At 36.3% G+C, this 22,105-nt stretch overlaps 1 protein-coding gene across 5 annotated transcripts in view; it reads left to right on the forward strand.

The window, feature by feature from the left end:
* The window catches only part of rin2a (Ras and Rab interactor 2a), a 39,225-nt gene that overhangs the window by 6,376 nt on the left and 10,744 nt on the right, over window positions 1-22,105 (forward strand). For 4 of the 5 annotated variants that reach the window (XM_048204965.1, XM_048204962.1, XM_048204961.1 and 1 more), the window contains 6 exons: window positions 7,979-8,077; window positions 15,176-15,264; window positions 16,166-16,364; window positions 16,476-16,584; window positions 18,375-18,447; window positions 19,309-19,400. In XM_048204965.1, the coding sequence (XP_048060922.1) occupies window positions 8,018-8,077; window positions 15,176-15,264; window positions 16,166-16,364; window positions 16,476-16,584; window positions 18,375-18,447; window positions 19,309-19,400 (622 nt within the window). In that variant the 5' untranslated portion in view covers window positions 7,979-8,017. Of the gene's footprint in view, window positions 1-7,978; window positions 8,078-9,894; window positions 9,956-15,175; window positions 15,265-16,165; window positions 16,365-16,475; window positions 16,585-18,374; window positions 18,448-19,308; window positions 19,401-22,105 lie in introns of all 5 variants that reach the window. The other variant, XM_048204964.1, reaches the window with a different exon arrangement.

Consider the following 22,105-nt stretch of genomic DNA (forward strand, 5'->3'; position numbering starts at 1 on the left):
TGCTAAATTCAAAACCGCATACTACTTCCTGTTTCTGCCATGGAGTAGTATGCTAGTATGCGGTTCCAAATTTAGCAAGTGTGTTTTAACAAATCACTGTAAATGATTCAATGATTAATACTCCATCTACTGGCGTATTAATGTAACTTGCAGAATGTGTCACTCAAAAATCTCCATCACTAATGCACACACTGACAGTCTGTCAACACAGACAAGTGGAATTATACAGATATAGTGTTTGGCAGTTTAAAATGGATATTCTGTTTTCACAATAACATTGAAACTACTAAATAACTGTAACCATAGTGACGGCAAATAAAGTAAATGTCAAAGATGGTGTCAGCATAAAAACAGAAATGTCTTGTTATTAATTGACACAGTCTCACGTTTTGTTATAGGTGGCTTTACATGAGTGTACAGCACAACATTCGGCATTTGGGTTGTAAACAGACCACAAAACTGATTAGAGACGCACTGATGGTGGAAAGACTGGATCTAAATCTTTGGATCACAGCTTGTATTTCCGTCTCTTTAAGTTACGTACACACCACTTGAAAAGATGAAGAGTGGGTTGCGTTGCATGTAAAATATGTTGATGTTGTTTCTGAAGCTGGGATGTCTGTAGTGTGTGGCGTTCTTAACTGTTGTTGTCTCAAGGCTGCTGTCTCCCTTGGGCGGGCAGAGCTCTCTACAGGCTCTGAGCGAAGCTGGATTTTTTCCAGCTGGGTTTTTGTGAGGTGGAGGGCCATGTAGCTGCAGGGTCCTAACACAGTGCCAGATGACTTTATTATCCAATAGAAACACATTCTCTATTCCCTCTCCCTTCCCCTTCTTACATACTGTCTAACCGCTGTGTCAGACTTGAGGGTGATTTATTAGTATAATGCTTTGAATGTGTGTGAGAGATGTGTTGTAATTTATCCTAGTTAGGGTCTCACTAACGTGTTGTAAATGTTCAGTATGTTAACAATTAAGTTGGTTCTAAAATTCTCTCCCAAGAATATGGGGGGCTCAAGGGAAATTAAAAAATGTAGCATGATGATTAAAATAATTTTAGGGTGATTTATAAACTCTCAACACTCCTCTGCACTGCATAGGACATATTTTATTGTTTGCTTTTGTTTAGACTTTCATTTGTTTGGTGTTAAATATTACTCACTTCAATACAAACATGGACTATGCAAACTGCACGTCTAGTTTCATTAGCTGTGAATCACAATTTGAGTCTAAACCAACACATTTCCAGTTCAACAGGATTGGAAAGACTACATCATTCAGCAACAAGCTGTGACTTCCTATTTCAGTAGCATTAACAGGAATGAGGCAAAAGCCCATTGCTCAATTGCTTAATGATTATACAGATGCACTTTGATTGCAAAGCATCATCATATTTTTTTTTTTTTTTTCTTGACACCGATTGCTAGAATGTGGATAGATCCTATTAATCCACAATAGAAGATCCAGCTGATATTTTACTAATGATGAGAGAAAATTAAGTTGGTGAATATTGTGCTGTTTCTGGGCCCCTAACACAAGAGTAAGTGCTGTTGCTCAACTCACATACAAAGTTAGCTAATCATAGGGTTTGATTTACTGTACATCAAACTGTTAAAGGAACATTAGCTGAAAAAAGAGAAAGGGTGGAAAATATGAAAATGTTTTTTTTTTTTTTTTGGTGCACAAAACTTTGACTAACATTATACTTTAAGGGAAAAAATATTGAATGATGTGTCCCTTTTTGTTTTTATTTTATTTGAAGATTTTTTTTTAAATTAATACTTTTATTCAGCAAGACTAAATTAAATAGATCAAAAGTGACAGTAAAGACATTTTTAATGTTACAAAAGATTTCTAATTAAACATTTTTAAATTATTAATCAAAAAATCCTGAACTTTTTTATCATGATTTCCACAAAAATATTAAGTTGTTTTCAACATTGATAATAATATGAAATGTTTCTTGCGCACCAAATCAGTGTATTAGAATGATTTCTGAAGGATCATGTGACACTGAATACTGACATAATGATGGTGAAAACTCCATCACAAGAATAAATTATATTTTAATATATTATTTTAAATTGTAGTAATATATCACAATATTCCTGTTTTTACTGTGTTTTGGTGAGCATAAGAAACATCTTTCAAAAACATACCGACCCCAAACGTTTGAACATTAGTGTAAATGTGTATGCTGATGTATTATGATTGCACAAGAAGTAACATTAAGGGAATATAATCACAAGGAAACACAAACACAGATGTTGTACAGAATGTCAGCGTAAGGAAATCAAGAAATCCATCTTTGGGCGAACTATCCCTTTTATGAAGTGTGGATTTTGTTTGTGTGTGTCACAGTTGATTTTTGTTTCTCTAGTCATGTCTTTACTCGAACTGAATCAAAGCAGTATTTCAAGACTGTCTGTCAACTCTGCTATAGTGTTTTTTCAGTGGCATTTCAGTTGTTTTGACCTAAAAACTGTTCACTGTCAAGCTTACTTTAACATATTAAGTTCTTGTTTACATCAGCTCAGATACCAGAAATACCATACCAGAGAAAAACAGAGTTGTCTCGCTCACATATTTGTTAAATTTGTTCTCTTTGTTTATATCTCAGCCCCTTTAATTGCTTGCAAGCTCCATTTCCTGTCAGGCACTGCCAGGTCTCGCCAGACTACAGAAAATCCTCTCTGCTACCACGCACCTGTTATGTGTGCAGGACACAGAGACGCTCTGTGCCTCATAGTTCAGATGTGCCTCTGTGTGGGTCGAACAGCCCAGCTGAGCAGTCTCCTACAGCAACACACACTCACATCGAGGCCCTAACCACGTCTTAGTATATATATAATATAATATAATATATATATATATATATATATATATATATATATATATATATATATATATATATATATATATATATATTTAAAATGCTAATGTTCTCTTATTAGTATATCAGGGCTTGACATTAACTTTTGCTCACCAGCCCCTGTGGCTAGTGGTTTTTCCAAAGTTACTAGCCACTCAGCATTTTCACTGGCCACAATTTTGCTGTTGGGAAATTACATTTTTACAGTAGGTTTATTTAACGTATGTACATTTATTTAACTTCTTTTGTTGTTTGATTAACATTAATGAGATGGGTATTCAATTGGGCTGCTGAATGCATGGATGTAATATACTGACACATATCCAGTTTTTACCCACCTGTTTACATCCACTTAAGCCATAACCGACTGTATTCACGCGAGATAACTAACTTACTCCACATGGAGTAAGTTACATTTGGACATTTTGACATCTGTGTGTGCGTGTATTTGACTATTCAGGTGCAAGAGATCTGATCGCGCGTGACAGAGAGAGAGCGCATATGATGTTTGCTATTCAGCGCGATTCCGCCGATCCCACCTTCACTAACTGCAAGTTAATTGATAACGAATTAAGATTGGATTGTAATTTTGTGCTATGATGAGCTTGGCTACCTTTGATTAGGCAGTAGGCTGAAAGTATATTCAACCCGCCAAAGTGGCTAGTGGGAGTGGCTTACCCGCCACAGCTGAAATCTACCCGCATTTGGCGGGTTGACGGGTGTTAACGTCAAGCCCTGAGTATGTTTATGTTGAAAACTGTTGTATTTGTTATCCCCCTCAATCTCCAATTAATCAAACACCCATCTCTACAATCCTTTACTGCATCAAAAAACTTGGTCTTACCTTCTGATTAGTTGGATTGAGAGCGTTGCACAACAATTAGAGACTTCAAGGTGGAGTCCACAACAGCTCAGTTAGGATCCAATGCTCTTGAAGCTCGATGGAAGTTACTTAATTACAGGTACTGATAATAGTTTATTTATAAGTAATTTCACTCTGAGACTTGTTTAGAGAGGTTTACGAATCACCAAATACAATGGTTTCGGTTTAATAACAAGATACAGAATAAAAGTACAAAACATAAAGGTGAGATAGTCTTCACCTGAGCTGTGGCAAACTTCTGTTGCAATTTCTCCAATATATATAGTTTCCAAAGATCACATCCTCTTTTCAACTTAAACATTTCCTTATTTGTAAACAGGGGTACAGCCCCTTACACTTCAGTTTCCTGTTGTATGCAAAGTATAAGATACAAAGTTTAACTACAGCCTGCCTAGCAACACCTTTTGCAGGCTGCGTCACATTCTGCGAATTTTAACACATTTTAATTACTTGAACTTGAGACCTTCACGTTAGTTTCCTTTAACACTTCTAGTTAAAGTAAAAACATACATCTCGGGTGGTTTCGATTAACACTTCTAGATATAATAAATTCTTCTCAGTTAGTTCTTAGAAAATTCTAAGGTTTGGCATGGATAATTAAGAAATTCCTTATTATTGGTGAGTACTTGTTCCTCTCAGTGTCTATGGTAGTTACGATGCATACACACAAACAAACAAACAAACTGGAGTGTTGAACATTTTGTACAATGGTAAAAGCCAGCACACTATAACAAATGTCCCTGTTTGGTTGGAAACGAGATAAAAGTTAGCCTTTAGTTTAGTGTTTGCAGTTGTTGACATTTTAAATGGCACACTAACGAAGGCTGTTCCTTTCAACTGTAATTTTCTCTGTATCCCAGTGCCGTGACATCCCTATTGAGATGATAGCGGGTGAGGGAGATAAATAACCAATTGAACTGGACTCTTTCTCTCTCTCTCTCTCTCTCTCTCTCTCTCTGCATGTCTGTGCTCCACAGTGGCCAGTTAATAACTTTTCCTGTGTTTATTTTGCCCGTGCTGGCAGTCCGAGGAGTTTCCTGTTTACTCACCAAGCCGAATGTGCGTGCGTCTCGTTGAGTCTTTCAAAAACTGATTCAGGCACAGAAATGGGATGATGCAAGGTAAATAACAGCTTGCTTTCTCTGGTTGACATACTGAGCAGGGCTCAAAAATGGCTTGCTTGATTTCATGAGACCATTTTGAGAGAGTTTCAAGCCAGATGATGGAACTGTTATTTGTTTTGCATCACATGCAATTGTTTCCAGAAAATGTGCATAATATGTTTATAGATATAGCTGTGGACTATATAATGTTGGCAGCGCAAGCAGAAAAAAAATGTTATTGCTGAGCCCTGCTGAGGAAAGATGAATGTGTGTTGTGATGCCTCATTACAGCAACAACATGAGGTGAAGCCTCTTCACAGAGAGGAGTAGATTAACATGTCAAACTCAATCCATATCTGTCAGCACAGGAACAACGCTTCACAAGAATACCTGGACCTCACTCAGACTTCTCTTCCAGTATTTAGGGATTGTGGTACTGAATTGTGCTACAGTCTGAACTAAGGCACTGCTGATTATTGGCTCTGGAGGACACAAGGGTCTCTGTCAATATGTGCAGAAGAAAGCAAAGGTTTGGGAGGAGATGCTGGTTCTTTTCAAAGCTTCTGATGGTCACATCAAAGGCTTTGTGAGCTGAGCTCCACATGTGAGCCACGATTTTCCCTGTAGTGTCAGCACCCAGACAGCAGCTTTGTGTTAGCTCAATACATAAATTCAACCAGTGAAAAAAGTCTTTGTGTTTCCTTTGTCGACAGTAAGAGTGGAGTCAGGTTTACACTGTGCAAGCAAAGACTGTGCTGTCTGTGAAGGAAAAAGCTGTTGTGCATAAGTCAGACAGCTGTGCTGGATCAAAGCTTTTCTGGGTGTTGGGGATCTGCAGCATCTGGAAGTGGGTCAGCGCTGGCTCTAGCTCCAACTGATGACAATCTTCTGCAGCAGTAGAGAGACGCTGCAACAAAGTGACCTGCAGAGGCAGTGTGGCTGTTTTTAATGGCTGTATTGTTTGCAGTTTCTCTGGGAGGGTGTATTTATGTAGCCATGTGTTCCATATCAATGGTTATTTGGTATTCAGCAACTTTTCACTCTGATGAATGACAGTTTGATCAATTACAATAGAGACTGTTTACATATAGAAGTCTGAAAGGTACCGTTACAAAAATCTCGATTTAATTCTAACACTGTAATAACCAGGGGAAAAGATGATTTTGAACCATTGATATTTCTCTGCACTTTATGTATACATTTTCAAACTTTTGGCCCTGGCTGTATATGCTACCACTGAAAAAAATTGGGTTCTGTATGATGTTTTTTAATGTTTTTGTGTCTTTTAAGTCTTTTATGCTCACCACGGCTGCAATGACTCTCTAAAATCAAGGGCCACAATGGAAATAAGTTAATGTAACTTTGTTATTCTTGACAAAAAAGTTTTAATGCAGATGTATTGCTACTTTTTTTTTTCAAATAAACGTAACTCAAAAGACAGAAAAAAACTAATTTTTTTTTGCAATTTAAAATAACCATTTTCTATTTTAATATTTTAAAATGTTCTTTATTTAGGCAAAGCTGAGTTTTCAGCATCATTACTCCAGTCTTCAGTGTCACATGATCCTTCAGAATTCATTCTAATGTGCTGATTTGCTGCTCAAGAAACATTTTTTGTTATTATCAATGTTGAAAACAGTGGTGCTGCTTGCTTTTTTTTTTTTGTGGAAATTAGGGCTGTCAAACGATTAATCGCAATTAATCGCATACAAAATAAAAGTTTGAGTTTGCCTAATATATGTGTGAGTACTGTGTATAATTATTATGTATATATAAATACACACAAATTTATGTATATATTTAAGAGAAATTTGTTACAAAATATATTTATTTATATATAATAAAAATTATATAAAAATATAAATAAATACATATACTTAAGTATTTCTCAAATATATACATGAATGTGTCTGTATTTATATATACATAATAATTACACACACTATTCACACATATATTAGGCAAACTCAAACTTTTATTTTGTATGCGATTAATCGCGATTAATCGCGATTAATCATTTGACAGCCCTAGTGGAAATGGATATATTTTTCCAAGATTCTTTGATAAATAGAAAGTTTAAAAAAACAGCATTTGTTTGAAACAGATAGAAATCTTTTGTTACAAGGTAAAAAATTTTACAGTCACTTTTGATCAATTTAATACATCTTTGCTGAGTACAATTCATTTCTTAAAAACTTAGCCCAAACTTTTGAGCTATGAGGAGCAGGATGAAAAAATCAGTGAGATTTCACTGCATTCTACAGTATGAATAAATTGTTTCTAAACATTTGACCCAGACTGTACAGTAAATGTACAGAGTAATTTTCAGTGGGTAATCACTACGTTCCAGGAGTTTCATTTTTGCCCATGGTGCCGATTTTGATTCTTACCTGTGCTGAGTCATGCATTTACAGCTGATAATGTGCATTAGAAAGCTTTATGTTCCTTCTGCTGCTCTCTTCCACCCCCTTTTCTCATGGCTTGACCTTTGCCCTGGTTTTGTCCCAGCCAGTCTCCCAGCTGATCTCTCTCCTGATCTCTCTCCCTGTATTATGCCTGAAGCTGTTTTGAAAACTTTTTTAGAAAAGTGTGTGGACAAAAGATTTAAACTCAGCCAGTCATGTTTTCTCTAGGGTATCAATTGATAAATTAATAGAATTAATTATAAAATATGCTGCTTAAAAATATATAGAATCATAGAATGTATATTTATTTATCTTATGTATATTTATTTATTATATCTTATTATTTGCAATAAAATAATGTGTTGAATTTACAGCCCTAGTTGAAACCTAGATAGTACTAGCAATTATACACTGCACATCCTTCTTATTATGAGCAATCTAGGGCAAGATGTGTTTGAGCATGTGACTGTGTGAATGTATGAAACAGTGTTGCGTGTGTAAAGGGTGTAGTTTAGGTTAATTCACAAGGCAGGAAATGAGACACAAGTGAAGAGGGCTTTAATGAAGTTTAGAGTGTGCATGAGGTGCATGTATGCCAGTGCCCGTCTCCTGCTATACAAGTCTTGTCTGCTTGTTTCTCTGGCTTATCCATGTGGAATGGGTTGAGATATTCTCTTTCTGGCCTTCAAAATAAAGCATGTGTGTCTGTGATCCACAGAAACCCTGCCCGACACAGAAGAGCTGCATACACCAAATCATGTCTGCAGAGACAATGATGCAGTCCTGCCTCATGGACCGGAGCAGCAGCTTTTTTAAGGTAAGGGTTTGAGACGCATCGCCACTGTCCTCTGAGCTTTGCCTTGTTTGTCTGTATGCGCCTGCCTGCATGTTCTGGATATGAATTTGCATGTACTGTATTGTATCGTGCATGAGCTTCTCTAACTGAGCCTCCCATATTTAAAAAAAAAAAAAAAAAAAAAAAAAAAATTTTTTTTTTTTTTTTTTGACCCAGTTTACAACCGTGGTCGGTTGCGTAAACTGTTTAGACTAGTCTTACAAGTTTTTTTTCTGAAAGACTAGTCATAACTGTTACATAAAATTTAGGTCAGTGTAATGTGACTTTTTAAAAATAAATAAACAAATAAATAAAAGTAAGCTAGTAGGTAAGCGTAGTTCTTAAAGGTGCTAAAGAGGTTCTTTTTGTCGACTGAGTTTTTGAAATGAGCGCATGGGTAAGAACAGCCCCCCTCCTGCATAGCTCATTTAGAGGGAACGCCTCCCAAAACTTGTGCACGAGTATCGGAACACGAGTGTTTACCACCGGCATTCACTGTGTTATTAAGCCGGGCACACATTTAACGACTAGCTAAAACATTCTGACTATGCTCAACATACACGCGATTGTTTTCTGCGACTGAAGCAGATTTATATACTTTCACATGGAATTTGAACACCGACTGTAATCGCAGACTGAAAGCAACTGGCTCTGACTGGACACGTTTGAGCGCGATCAGTCATAAGTATCAATTTACATTCATAATCGGCCTTACGTGTGTGCGCGACTTAAAGCCGTGGATTCATTATGTCGGACTCACCGCAGGTGACTCCTAATCTGCAGTTGTTACTCCTGTCTCCTGACAAAAACATTGGATGCGGCACCTGTGGAGTGTGGAAAGTTACTGGAGCGCGCAGCTGCGCGTCTCTCACATGGATCGTCATGGCAGTGATTGACAAGCCAGAGGGCCAATCCGTGCATGTCTCTCACAAGGAACGTCATGGCAGTGATTGACAAGCCAGAGGGCCAAACAAACAAAAAAACATCAATTACTCATTCCAAACCTGGATGACTTTATTTTGGAACAAAAATCATTTTTGTCCATGCCATCAAAGTTAATAGGTCTGAAATAATATGTTTTGGACCCCATTGACTTTCATTGTATGGACACAAAATACATTTTTCAAATATCTGTTTTCATGTTCCACAGAAGAAACTCATACAGGTCTGGGACGGCATGAGTAAATGATGACAAAATCTTTAGATGAACACTCAAACCTCGTTCAGAGGTAGTCTGGAATGCATCTGACTACATGGCCTACAAATTTTTAACTGAACAGCACTAAAGTTTACATCTTCCACAGTAATGTGCAACCAGCAATAAATGACACACTGTAAACCCCCATCATTGGATGAGTTTGCTTTCAGTAAGTGTCCTACTTTAGAGCCAGACAGAGTGCAGGTTAGTCAGGGCCTCTGGAGACCACGTGGAATGCTGCTCTGTCTGTTCTCTCTGCCAGCACTAAAGCTGCAGAGCTTAAGAGGTTCTCAGAGGATGATGGATCCAGTTGTTATCTCTGCAAGCTATTCTTCCAACGAACGTAAAGTCTTTTTGTGTGAATGTTTAGGTCATTGTTTCAGGGTGACCTTACTTATCCTCCAGCATGTGTTGTTATTATTTCATGCAGGAGGAAGTTGTATTTGCAATTGCAAGCTTTGTTACATGTAAACAAATTAGATGCAGCCAAAGGCAAATAAATCAGGCTTTCGCTCCAACACTAATCGGCCGTGACAAATGCATGATAAGATTACAAACATCAGTGAACAAAAATTTATATTCCTCCTTGTTTCCTTAACAGAAAACACTCCTGTAACATCTCTTCCCTGTCATCAGTTTAGATGATACTTCAGTGGAATGTGGTGAGCAGACTGAATTTTACCTTCGTCATCTATTAAAGGAACAGTTCAACTACAACAACAACAACAAGAAAATTCTGTCATCGTTTACTCACCCTTATGTTGTTCCAAACGTGAATTACTTTCTTGTTTTCTTGGAGCACAGAAGGTGAATTTTCAAAGAATATATGCCTGCCTTTTTCCATATAATGAAATATGGCATAGAATACTGTCATATGGCAGAAGACTTGAAATATAAGCTATATGGATTACTTTTATGATATTAGATATGCACAATATCAAAATTCTGGCAGATACTGATAAGTCAACAAATATCTTAAATAATAGGGGGTATATAACAAATAATAGGGGGTCCCCAATAAAACTTTAAATTATTTAAAGGTGCCCTAGAATTAAAAATTGAATTTATCTTGGCATAGTTGAATAACAAGAGTTCAGTACATGGAAATGACATACAGTGAGTCTCAAACTCCATTGTTTCCTCCTTCTTATATAAATCTCATTTGTTTAAAAGACCTCCGAAGAACAGGCGAATCTCAACATAACACCGACTGTTATGTAACAGTCGGGGTGTACGCCCCCAATATTTGCATATGCCAGCCCATGTTCAAGGAATTACACAAGGGCAGCCAGTATTAACGTCTAGAGCTGCACAGCTGAATCATCAGACTAGGTAAGCAAGCAAGAACAATAGCGAAAAATGGCAGATGGAGCAATAATAACTGACATGATCCATGAAATGATATTTTTAGTGATATTTGTGAATTGTCTTTCTAAATGTTTCGTTAGCATGTTGCTAATGTACTGTTAAATGTGGTTAAAGTTACCATCGTTTCTTACTGTATTCACGGAGACAAGAGCCGTCGCTATTTTCATTTTTAAACACTTGCAGTCTGTATAATGCATAAACACAACTTCATTCTTTATAAATCTCTCCAACAGTGTAGCATTAACCGTTAGCCACGGAGCACAGCCTCAAACTCATTCAGAATCAAATGTAAACATCCAAATAAATAAAATACTCACATAATCCGACGCATGCGTGCAGTATGCATGACAAACACTTTGTAAAGATCCATTTTAAGGGTTATATTAGCTGTGTAAACTTTGTTTATTCACTGTTTAAGGCAAGCGAGAGCTCCATGGGCGGGGAGCGTGAGCATTTAAAGGGGCCGCAACCTGATTCGGCACATTTCTAATTATGCCCCAAAATAGGCTTAGACTTATATTACATCTTGTAAAAAAACGTTCGATGGCACCTTTAAATTTTAGGTAACACTTTAGTATGGGGAACCTATATGACTTTTTCCCTCAATAAACTCATAATTTACTGCTTATTAATAGTTAGTAAGGTTGTAGAATATGATACTGATAAGTAAACAGTTATATTTGTTATGACCAATAAGTGGGGGGGTCCCAATAAATCTTCAAATTATTGAAATGTTGTTATATTAACATAACCACTGCTATATAATATCATTTACTTTAATTTTATGGAAGAAAAAATGGCCAAGATGTTCCTCAGAATTTAAACTTTTGTGTTTAATGGAATAAACATGTTGGAATGACGTGAGGGTGAGTGAAGGATCACAGAATATTCATCTTTAAGTGAACAGTCCCTTTAATTGAATAACTCTGCTGCTGTCACTTTGAGTGTTTATATTTCGAACACTCCTCTCAGTGTTAGGACTGTGTTTGGCTGAAACAAGCGTGCTAGTAAAATGTCAGCACATAGTTTCCTAGAGTCTTTCTTGGCTGCTTTGTATGCTATGAATGACTTTACCTCACGGCTGATTAAATAGAGGCACAGATGACTGCAGCATTTGGAAGAGCTCTTGATCTCACCAGTCTCCAGAACACCAGCCAGCACCTCACAGGCATCAGAGTTTCCTAACAAATGTCCAGCGGGCGAAAATGCACCTTTTTTTTCTGTTTCATCACCTTTTTAATGGCTCATCACTAAAGCTGAAGTCATTCTCTGCTTCTGGATGAATTTATCAACACAAGCTGAATGATTTTTACATCAGATCTCTCTCTGTCTCAGCAGGATTGTGTCTGTTTTAGTGTAAATGATAGGTGGTCCTATTGTCTTCCTTCTGGCTGACCAGCTTTACAAAATCAATCCTGTGGTTGGTGCAAAACGTTGTCCACTTTGAATATCGCTGGGATCGTATTATCTACACACGCTTTCGAATAGGGCACTCCAGACTAACCCATATGTTTCTGTTAATGGGTAAAGATGCTCCTTTATGCCCCATGTGCCGGAATCCATTATCACTGAAGCGTTTTTTGATGGATTGTGATAGTTTGAAATCTGTTAGAATTCTTTATTTTTCTGTTTACTTTTTAGTAATGCCAGATTTAGTTTTAAAATGCTTATATAAGATCAAATTTAATACGATAATACACTTTCGAATAGGGCACTCCAGACTAACCCATATGTTTCTATTAATGGGTAAAGATGCAATTTTTGATGGATTGTGATAGTTTAAAATCTGTTAGAATTCTTTATTTTTCTGTTTACTTTTATGAAAAGATTTTTAATGAAGTAATGCCAGATTTAGTTTTAAAATGTTTATATAAGATCAAATTTAAAAACGTAATTAAATTTTTTCCTTTAAAGGTGCCCTCGAATGAAAAATTGAATTTATCTTGGCATTGTTAAATAACAAGAGTTCAGTACATGGAAATGACATACAGTGAGTCTCAAACTCCATTGTTTCCTCCTTTTAATATAAATCTCATTTGTTTAAAAGACCTCCGAAGAACAGGCGAATCTCAACATAACACCGACTGTTACGTAACAGTCGGGGTGTACGCCCCCAATATTTGCATATGCCAGCCCACGTTTCCCGTAAGCAAGCAAGGACAATAGTGAAAAAATGGCAGATGGAGCAATAATAACTGACATGATCCATGATAACATGATATTTTTAGTGATATTTGTAAATTGTCTTTCTAAATGTTTTGTTAGCATGTTGCTAATGTACTGTTAAATGTGGTTAAAGTTACCATCGGTAAGGGTATATAGCATAAGGGTTATATTAGCTGTGTAAACTTTGTTAAGGCACTGTTCAAGGCAAGCGCGAGCTCTGTGGGCGTGGACCACGGGATTGAAAGGGGCCGCAGCATAAAATCGGCGCGTTTATAATGATGCCCCAAAATAGGCAGTTAAAAAAATTTATTAAAAAAAATCTGTGGGGTATTTTGATCTGAAACTTCACAGACACATTCAGGGGACACCTTAGACTTATATTACATCTTTTAAAAACATAATCTAGGGCACCTTTAAAAAAATAAAAATAAAAAAATCTCGTTCTTGCCATGAATATTTATTTATGGTGTTATATTTATGGTGTTAAATCATAAACAAACAAACAAACCTTCTGGCTGACAATAGTTCAGAGGAATTCTGTGTTTTTGTAAATCTGTTGAAAGCGTTTCTTCTGTTTTTTCTCTATTCTTAGTGCTGCTCATTAGTATCTCATTCATATTTGATTGGGGAAATTCCATCTCTTTTTTTCACACTTCTTTTTTTTCCGTATGAAATTAAGAACAGTGACAAAATGAGAAAATGTGAGTTGAATGTTAGAGAAGTTTCCTGGTATTGGTATTTTCGCTCAGGTGGCCAGAGTTCGATTCTAGCTGTTCTCCATAAGTTTTACTCTCAATGTCTCTACTAATAAAAAAGTAAATAAATAAGTAGATAAATGCATAAATAATATTAAATATCTGCACTACCATTGAAAGATTTGGGGTTGGTATATATATATATATTTTTTTTTTTATGTTTTTGAAAGAAGTCGCTTATGCTCACAAAGGCTGCATTTATTTGATTAAAATAGAGTAAAAACAGTAATATTTTAAAATAAGTTTTCATAGCTGAATTTTCAGCAGCCATTACTTATGTGTCTTCAGTACATTTTCTTCTTGATAAATGTTTTTTTTTTTTCTTTGATAAATAGAAGGTTCAAAAGAACAGCTTGTATTTTAAATAACAAAGTAAGTCTTTACTGTCGCTTTTGATCGATTTATTCATCCTTATTGAATAAAAGTATAAACTTCTTTCTAAACTTAAACTTTTGAACAGTAGTGTACATGTACACACAATAATTCACATGTTATTTATATTTTATTTTAATGATTGTATATGTTAAAATGCAAAAACAAGTGTTAGTCTTTACATTTGTAAATACTCTACTATCTAGGCCAAGGTAATAAGTGTGTATAAACTCATGCATGCCTGTTCCTGTGTGTTTTTATTTAGATAAGCTTTGTTAGATAAGGTATTTCAGACACTGAGGCATATCAAACCATTGCAGTGAGCCAGTTTATTTTATGTTGGTTTGATCATTCTTATCCTTTCAAGGGTGTAGCCCATTCAGCAATAATCTACAGCAGCTAAGCGCTTTGGTATCACTGAAGCACTTTTTATGTCTTTAAGGAGTGCTTTTCTTGGCTGTGAGCTGGTTGGTGTGTAACTGTGGTTTGCTGACTAAGTCTGAGATGAAGTTAGAGAAATATCTCATGACCATAAGCGGAAAATGCTGGCTCAGATAAAAAAGAAACGCAACCGAAAGTGTGGATGGGTCTTTACTTGTGTGGCTCGAGGGTTTGAAATATTGACCATCTCCTCACATGTATGAGTTTTAGTGCTAACTGGAATTTGTGCAGGCGAAAAGAAGTTCAAAAAGTGAATACAAAAAGTAAATAAATAAAGGGAGAGCGAGAGAAAAGAAATAACTCTCTGCCCCCTGCTGGCCATCAAGAGTAACTCAGATCTATGAAGAAATACAATGACAAAACAGCTTTTCCAAGTGCACTTACCCTCACTGACCTAAAATCACTGTGCTTCATGTCTAATCTAAGCAGTTAGATGAAAAGCACCCTGCCTTATACCACACAGAATATGTTTTTCTTTCAATAATATTGTGTATTTTATTTACAGTGACTGCTGTTCAGTGTTTCATCTAGGAATAATGAAAGGAATAATAAAAGGAGAAGTTCTTTGATGTCTCTGTTTCTGATTTGTTCTCACTGTTGTTGAAAGGAAACGGGTGCAGTTGCTGGTTAACTGGGAGTCATTTCATGTGACTAATTCCAGACATAGCCACTTCCCATTCATACAAAACATGCTTGACACATGAGCACACGTTCAAAATGTCTTTAGATTTCCTGCTCTTCACGTTGGTATGGTGTTTTTGTGTGTGTCTGTTACTACAGCTGATTGACACATTCTCCACGGAGATCTCAGAGCTAAAGCAGGAGATGGTTCAGCCAGCCAGAGAGCCGGAGACAGAGATCTTACAGGGGTGAGTCCATCATTCATCACTGTCATCCTCCTCGCTGGCATTAATGGGATTTTTAGGTGACATTATATGCTGTTCTTTTGTATTTGTGCTCAATTGTACAGTGGGATCCACAGGTCTGAGACCAGGAAATAACCTGGAAATAAGTAGTTTTAATAAAACAAAAGTTTAAATAAAACGGTTTTAGGATTTTAAAAATGCAACAAACTCATGTCACTGTTTGAGCTAGCGTTGCTGTGTTGGATCTCTCAAACACACTAAGCAAGTTGTGAAAGTGTCACAGAGCCAGTTATAGATGTATTTGGCATTAAACTGAGAAGGGAGATAAATGTGCAGATTTATGTAGTCATTCTGTATTTTGTATTTATTTAAGCTTTAAAATGTCTTGTCTCTTGCTGAGTCTTTTTGGACTGTGTGTAGATTCATTATGTGTTTGTTATTGTACTTCCCATGTTCTCCAGCAGGTGGAGCATGTCTTATTTTTTTACGCCGTAGCACATGGTTTTGCAATACTGCAATTCCATGAAATTAAAAGGAGTGCATGGAAGAAAATAAATTCAGGTGTTTCACAATCAGCTTTCAAAAGTTTGGAAAACAACTGAAGTGCCAAACAAAACAAGCTTCTAATCTGTTTTTTTCTTCATTTGGTATTGTCGTTTTTTCTTCACTTCTTCACCATATGTATTATTTATTGTGTTCTATATTTTTAATCCTCACAGTCACAGACCATTTTAAACTCTTTTACAACTTGAGAGACAAAGGCAGTAATACCACCTCCTACTTTCCAAACCCACAATGACCTATTATAATGTTAAAAACAAAACTCTGATCCAGGACTAAGTGTTGTATTATCTTGTGTTGTTGTGTAATAAAAGTTTCTCTCTCTCTATGCATATATTTGTAGTCTGGAAGGAGAGGTGAGTGGTCTGTTCCTGCAATCTTCTGCCTGTGCTGGTGCGCCTGGAGTGAGGGATTCTGGGTATGACTCTCTACGCAGACGCATGAGCATCCTGGACAGACTGATGCAGACACACTCTGTATGGTTGCTGCTGTCACTCAGTGATGAGGAAGCCAGACGCGTTCTGCAGCCGCAGCCGGCAGGGGTAAAGACACTGTCTGCGCAGATGCAGCAGCCAACTTGCTTAACAACAATAGATTCTTTTGTCATTTATTTTTAATTATGTTCTTTCCTTTCATTTGTGTGTTCTTTCTAGAGTTTTGTGGTGAGGAGGTGTTATAAACTACAGAAAAAGGTGATTTCCCTGCGGATGGACAGTGACACACTGATTGTTCGGGACTTCCCTGTTAAAGAGAGCCAGTATAGTAAGTACTATACCAAATTTTTTCCATTTGCAGACCACTAATAGTGTGTGTGTGTATGTCACCTTTTTCACTTCCTCCTGCTTGAAATTTTTGGTGGTTTTTGATTTACCTGTTCACATCCTGTCTAATTGTTCTCTTATCAGAGCAGCAGTTAACTTAATAATAAACTACAGATGTTTGTTTGTTTGTTTGTTTGTTTAGATTTAAAGTGCCCCTATTATGCTCTTTTGAAGGTTCCTAATTTTGGTTGAGTCTCCTACAATCGGTTTATATTTATCCGAGGTTAAAAACAGCTTTATTTTCTCTTAACATAGATGCACATCACCTCATTTCTGAAAGAGTCTGAAAACGGCTTTCCATGAGCCTATTCTGCTCTGATTGGTCAGATGGCTCAGTCTGTTGTGATTGGTCTACCACTTATAGTGTGTGTCGGAAACGAAACACCCATTACCATATCTGAATTTCAGCTTCGGAGGCTTCCTTTGCACTTGATACACAGTGATATGAACTAATCAACTCAAAATTAGCATGACAGCAGGTAAATATTCAGCAGACTTACCTCTGTCCCACAACAGTTTTCCAGCATCCCTCCTCCACACCATCTCCTCACTCTTAACTATTCCTGTCCCAGCCTTGGAGGAGGGAGCACTCTGGGTCTGGGCCAAATTCCAATCTTGGAGCCCTATCCTCGGACAACACGCCAAATACGAAACAAAACTTTACTCTATCTGATTATGTGTAAATGTGAACTTGTGAATTTATTTTAGGAGAGAATAACTTTATTTGTCATGCACTTTGATCTTTAAAACTCTGCAGACCTTTTACATTCACAAAGAGCTATATTTATACACATTGCATGAATGGTTATATTCGAAAAAGCATAATGGGGCACTTTAACTTCATTTATGAATTGTATTATTCTGTCAAACACACATTTCATATGACAGGGTGATAAGAATGCTGTGGTACTGAATGTCAGTACAATATATGTGTGTTGTGATATACACAGCATTCACTAGCATACAAAACTTTGGGGTCAGTAAGATTTTTTTGAAAGAAATTAATATTTTATATTTTATATATATATATATATATATATAATATATATATATATATATATATATATATATATATATATATATATATATATATATATATATATATATATATATATATATATATATATATATATATATATATATATATATATATATATGTGTGTGTGTGTGTGAAAAAATAAATAAATAAATATTTATATATATATATATTTTTTTTTCACACACACTATTTTATATATATATATATATATATATATATATATATATATATATATATATATATATATATATATATATATATAATTCAGTAAGGATGCATTAAATTGATCAAAAGTGACAAAAGACTTTTACCTAATTACAAAAGATTTGTTTCAAATAAATATTTTGAACTTTCTATTCATCAAACAATGCTGAAAAAAGTATCATGGTTTACAGAAATATATGAAGTGTGTATATATATATTTCCACTGTGATAATATTAAGAAATGTTTCTTGAGCACCAATTCTGCATATTAGAATGATTTCATCTCTCTGTTTTCTCTTTGCCTTTGTCTGTCACTCTCTGGACATACAGTAAGTGGGTCAGATCCTGTGCAGCTTGTGTGAAAGAAGTTTAAATGTGTAAATTTGGCTCTGTTTACTTTCCCCTTCAAGAGCGACTGTTAGGTCATTCCACTTTTTCCAATAGCATTTCCAGTCAGTGTAACCTTCTGTGGTGTGTCTTTATTACAGCTTTTTCCCTGGAGGGCTCAGGGATCAGCTTTGCAGACCTCTTTCGACTGGTGGCGTTCTGCTGTATCAGCAGGTAAGATGATCCCATTCTGAAAACAAATAAAACTGCTACAAAACCTGCTTTTATTTCTAAGATAATGTACTGGTCTATTTATATTTAAAAGAGGGAGGACAGCAACTATTATGTTTTGTTGGTGTAGATATTATTCAAGAATTCTTCCCTCTTCCATAAGAAAGTCTAAGCTGTTTTATAAGAAAACTTGTAATAATTACCCAAGCGTATATCCTAGACTCAGCCTAACACAGCAATATTAGCTCAACCAATGGCATGAGTTTGGGGTGGGACTATCTGTTGGACTGGACCAATGGAAGAGGGAGGTGTTGTTTTTTTGTAATGCATGGAAATTATACCCTTCACCTTTAAGAAAATCTCCTGAAGTTCTGAGAATAAACCAAAATGTTTGTGGTAAAGTAAAACCAGATGATGCTGATTCAATTGCATTCCAGTGCAACACGGATAATAACAGGAAGGAAGAGTCTAACTGGAAACATGGCCTCTTTTGCTTCAAAAAGAAGAGAATGTAGTCAAAGTTTGTTTGCTTGTCTTAAACTGTTTACATAGTTTGAGCTCACCCATATGAGCTCTGTAATGAAGAGGCTTGCCAGACCAAACAAATCCAAGCCAGGTCTGTGCCAATGCCACGCAGAAAAGTCAGTGGATAAACAGAGCCCTCTCTCAGCCAAACTCACCTACAGGTTTTGATTAACAACTATTTCACTCTCTTTCTCTCTCACTTACTCATTCTTTCTTTCACTCTCTCCTCGAGCGCAGACAACGACTCTCAGCACGGAAATTCTTGCTCTTTAGTGTTTAGTATTATCACTCTGTTTGTAATGTTTTTAGCTCTTCTCAAGATTCATTTGTGCTTTTTAGGGACGTTCTACCCTTCACCCTGAAGCTCCCTGAGGCCATCGCAGCTGCGAAAACCCTTACAGATCTGGAGGAAGTGGCTCAGTTCGGAAGAGGTGAGTTTTCTTCTCTGTGCATGAATGTTTTACTGAGCCTGACTGCTGACTGTTGGGTTTCAACGTTACTCGGACACCATAACTGCTACTCTAATGACCCTCAGCTTTTTATGTGTTTATTATATGTCTGTGTTGGGTGTAATGCTGTGTGTACTTTAAACCTACTGTGGACTTTTGCAATTCAGGTCAGAGTTTTAATACTGTACTCAGTGTAGCAAAGTTTAATCGTTGATGAGCACCAGTTTTACATGGATAAAATAAAGCATTTAGCTAAGCATTTCATTTACAAGTAACCACCAACTTTAAAGGTGCCATAGAATGTCTTTTTAAAAAGATGTAATATAAGTCTAAGGTGTCCCCTGAATGTGTCTGTGAAGTTTCAGCTCAAAATACCCCATAGATTTTTTTTATTATTAATTTTTGTCACTGCCTATTTTGGGGCATCATTAAATATGCGCCGATTCAGCGCATGGCCCCTTTAAATTCTCGTGCTCCCCACCCCCCAAGCTCACGCTTGCCTTAAACAGCATAAATAAAGTTCACACAGCTAATATAACCCTCAAAATGGATCTTTACAAAGTGTTCGTCATGCAGCATGTCTAAACGCGTAAGTATGGTATTTATTTGGATGTTTACATTTGATTCTGAATGAGTTTGATAGTGCTCCATGGCTAAAGCTAACATTACACACTGTTGGAGAGATTTATAAAGAATGAAGTTGTATTTATGAATTATACAGACTGCAAGTGTTTAAAAAATGAAAATAACGACAGTCTTGTCTCCGTGAATACAGTAAGAAACGATGGTAACTTTAACCACATTTAACAGTACATTAGCAACATGCTAACGAAACATGATATACTGATACTTATTTTCTTTTTATGGCCAATAACCAATTAATATGAATGTTCTGTTCTTCACTACATGCTGGATGTTGTTGTACTACAGAATGCAGCATGTAGTGAAGAACGGAACAACAGTTAGATACATCCTGGTGTATTGACAATACAGGTGTTACTGTGCCAGCAAACACACGACAACATTCGACACGTGGCATTTAACAAACAGCTCATGTGGACAACATATGCGGTTGATGAGACTTTGGCTAGGTGAAATTGACCACAGATGTCTCTGTCAAACAGAGATCTGCCTGTGTGCTTTGTGTCTGATTCATTGACTGTCTGCATGTTGTAACTTTGCACTTTTAATTGAGGTATGTGATGTACGACTGTAAGATGTATAAAATCTTGAAAACTAAATTTTTGTGGTTTTGTTTGATTAGCAGAGATTATGAGGTACATTACAAAACAAAATTTGATTTGGGGTCAAAAGCTTTTTTTTTAATCATCTGAATATGAAACCAGTAAATGACTTGTTTAGGGTCATGTTTTAATCTAAGAGTTTTTTTTAAGAGCAATAAGATCATCATTTAGTTTTGTGAAATGACATAGTTGAGATCTCAGAGGGGATCATATTTTCGTCAGGAAGACCATACTAGTCTGAATGTGATAGGTGAGACAGTGGGTTTTGGCAGGTAGGGTATGCCACCTGTAATAATAAGGGTTAGGCAGTAATGAATGCTGAAATGGCTGTGCAGAGTTAAGCTGAGAGCAGTGATGGGTGTGGTACCTCATACTAGGATCATTTCCAAGAGAAACTCCACCAAGATAAAATTCCAGCTGCTCATTGACTGTGGGGGTGAAGTGAGGACAACAAGAGAAGCGTTGAGAATGAGAGCAGACAGAGCAAAAGAGACAAAGGCGAGACGACAAAGGCAACACAATATAATGGTAGCATTTTAAGTTCGTTTACAGAGAGCGAGGCAAAGAAGAGACGGAAAAGATAAAAAGAAAAGTACAATTGTATACACAGGTGCAGTTTTCCAGTCATTCCACTCCTGCACAAGTGTCGCTTCGGCAGAACTGATCTGAGTGACGCAAACACTTCCTGCTCGTCTCAGATGTCATCAGTTATAAGTTAACTGAAACTGATCAAGAAAAAAAATCTGATTTCCTGTCACTCCTATATTTCTGTTCTAGTTTTCTGCCAATTTATTACTATTGTTATTGCTATTATTATTTAATAATTTAAATAATTTGAAATGTCTGCCCTTACGACACCAATTTTGTTGTAAACAAAATTGGCAAAGATTTTAATTTATTTACCATAAAAATATATTAAATGATGCAGCACTAGTACATGCTAAACTTATCTCTAAATATGTTACAATTTATTGGTAAATTAATTAGCACATTAATCTTAAGGACAACATTTTCCCCTTCTGTTTTTTTTATGTTATATTGTATAGTTATAGTACTGTACTTATAGTGTTGATTACGTAAAACTTGATCAAAGTAAAAAGTGTCTGTTTACTGAAAATGCAAGATCACATAACCAAAACACAGAAAAGTCATTCTTTTGTATTGCATCAAATGAAAACATTTGAATGGGGGACTTTAGTATGAACGAGTGCGTAATATGAGAGGAGGAACTGAGAGCTGAAAGTCCTCCCACCTTCTCATCAGCATGCATGATCTCACCATTTACTGTGTGTGTATCAGCACTACTCTACCACTCACAACTCAGACAGCAGAGTCACTGCATAGACTGTAGACGTGTAACCTTTTGTGCTCAAACTATTTACATAAAATCTGAAGAGAAGACTTAGTGTTTAAAAGTAGCGTAAGTTTAATTCTCCTTTTCTT

This window comes from Megalobrama amblycephala, linkage group LG10 (genome assembly GCF_018812025.1).
Source record: "Megalobrama amblycephala isolate DHTTF-2021 linkage group LG10, ASM1881202v1, whole genome shotgun sequence".
Classification (NCBI taxonomy): domain Eukaryota; kingdom Metazoa; phylum Chordata; class Actinopteri; order Cypriniformes; family Xenocyprididae; genus Megalobrama; species Megalobrama amblycephala.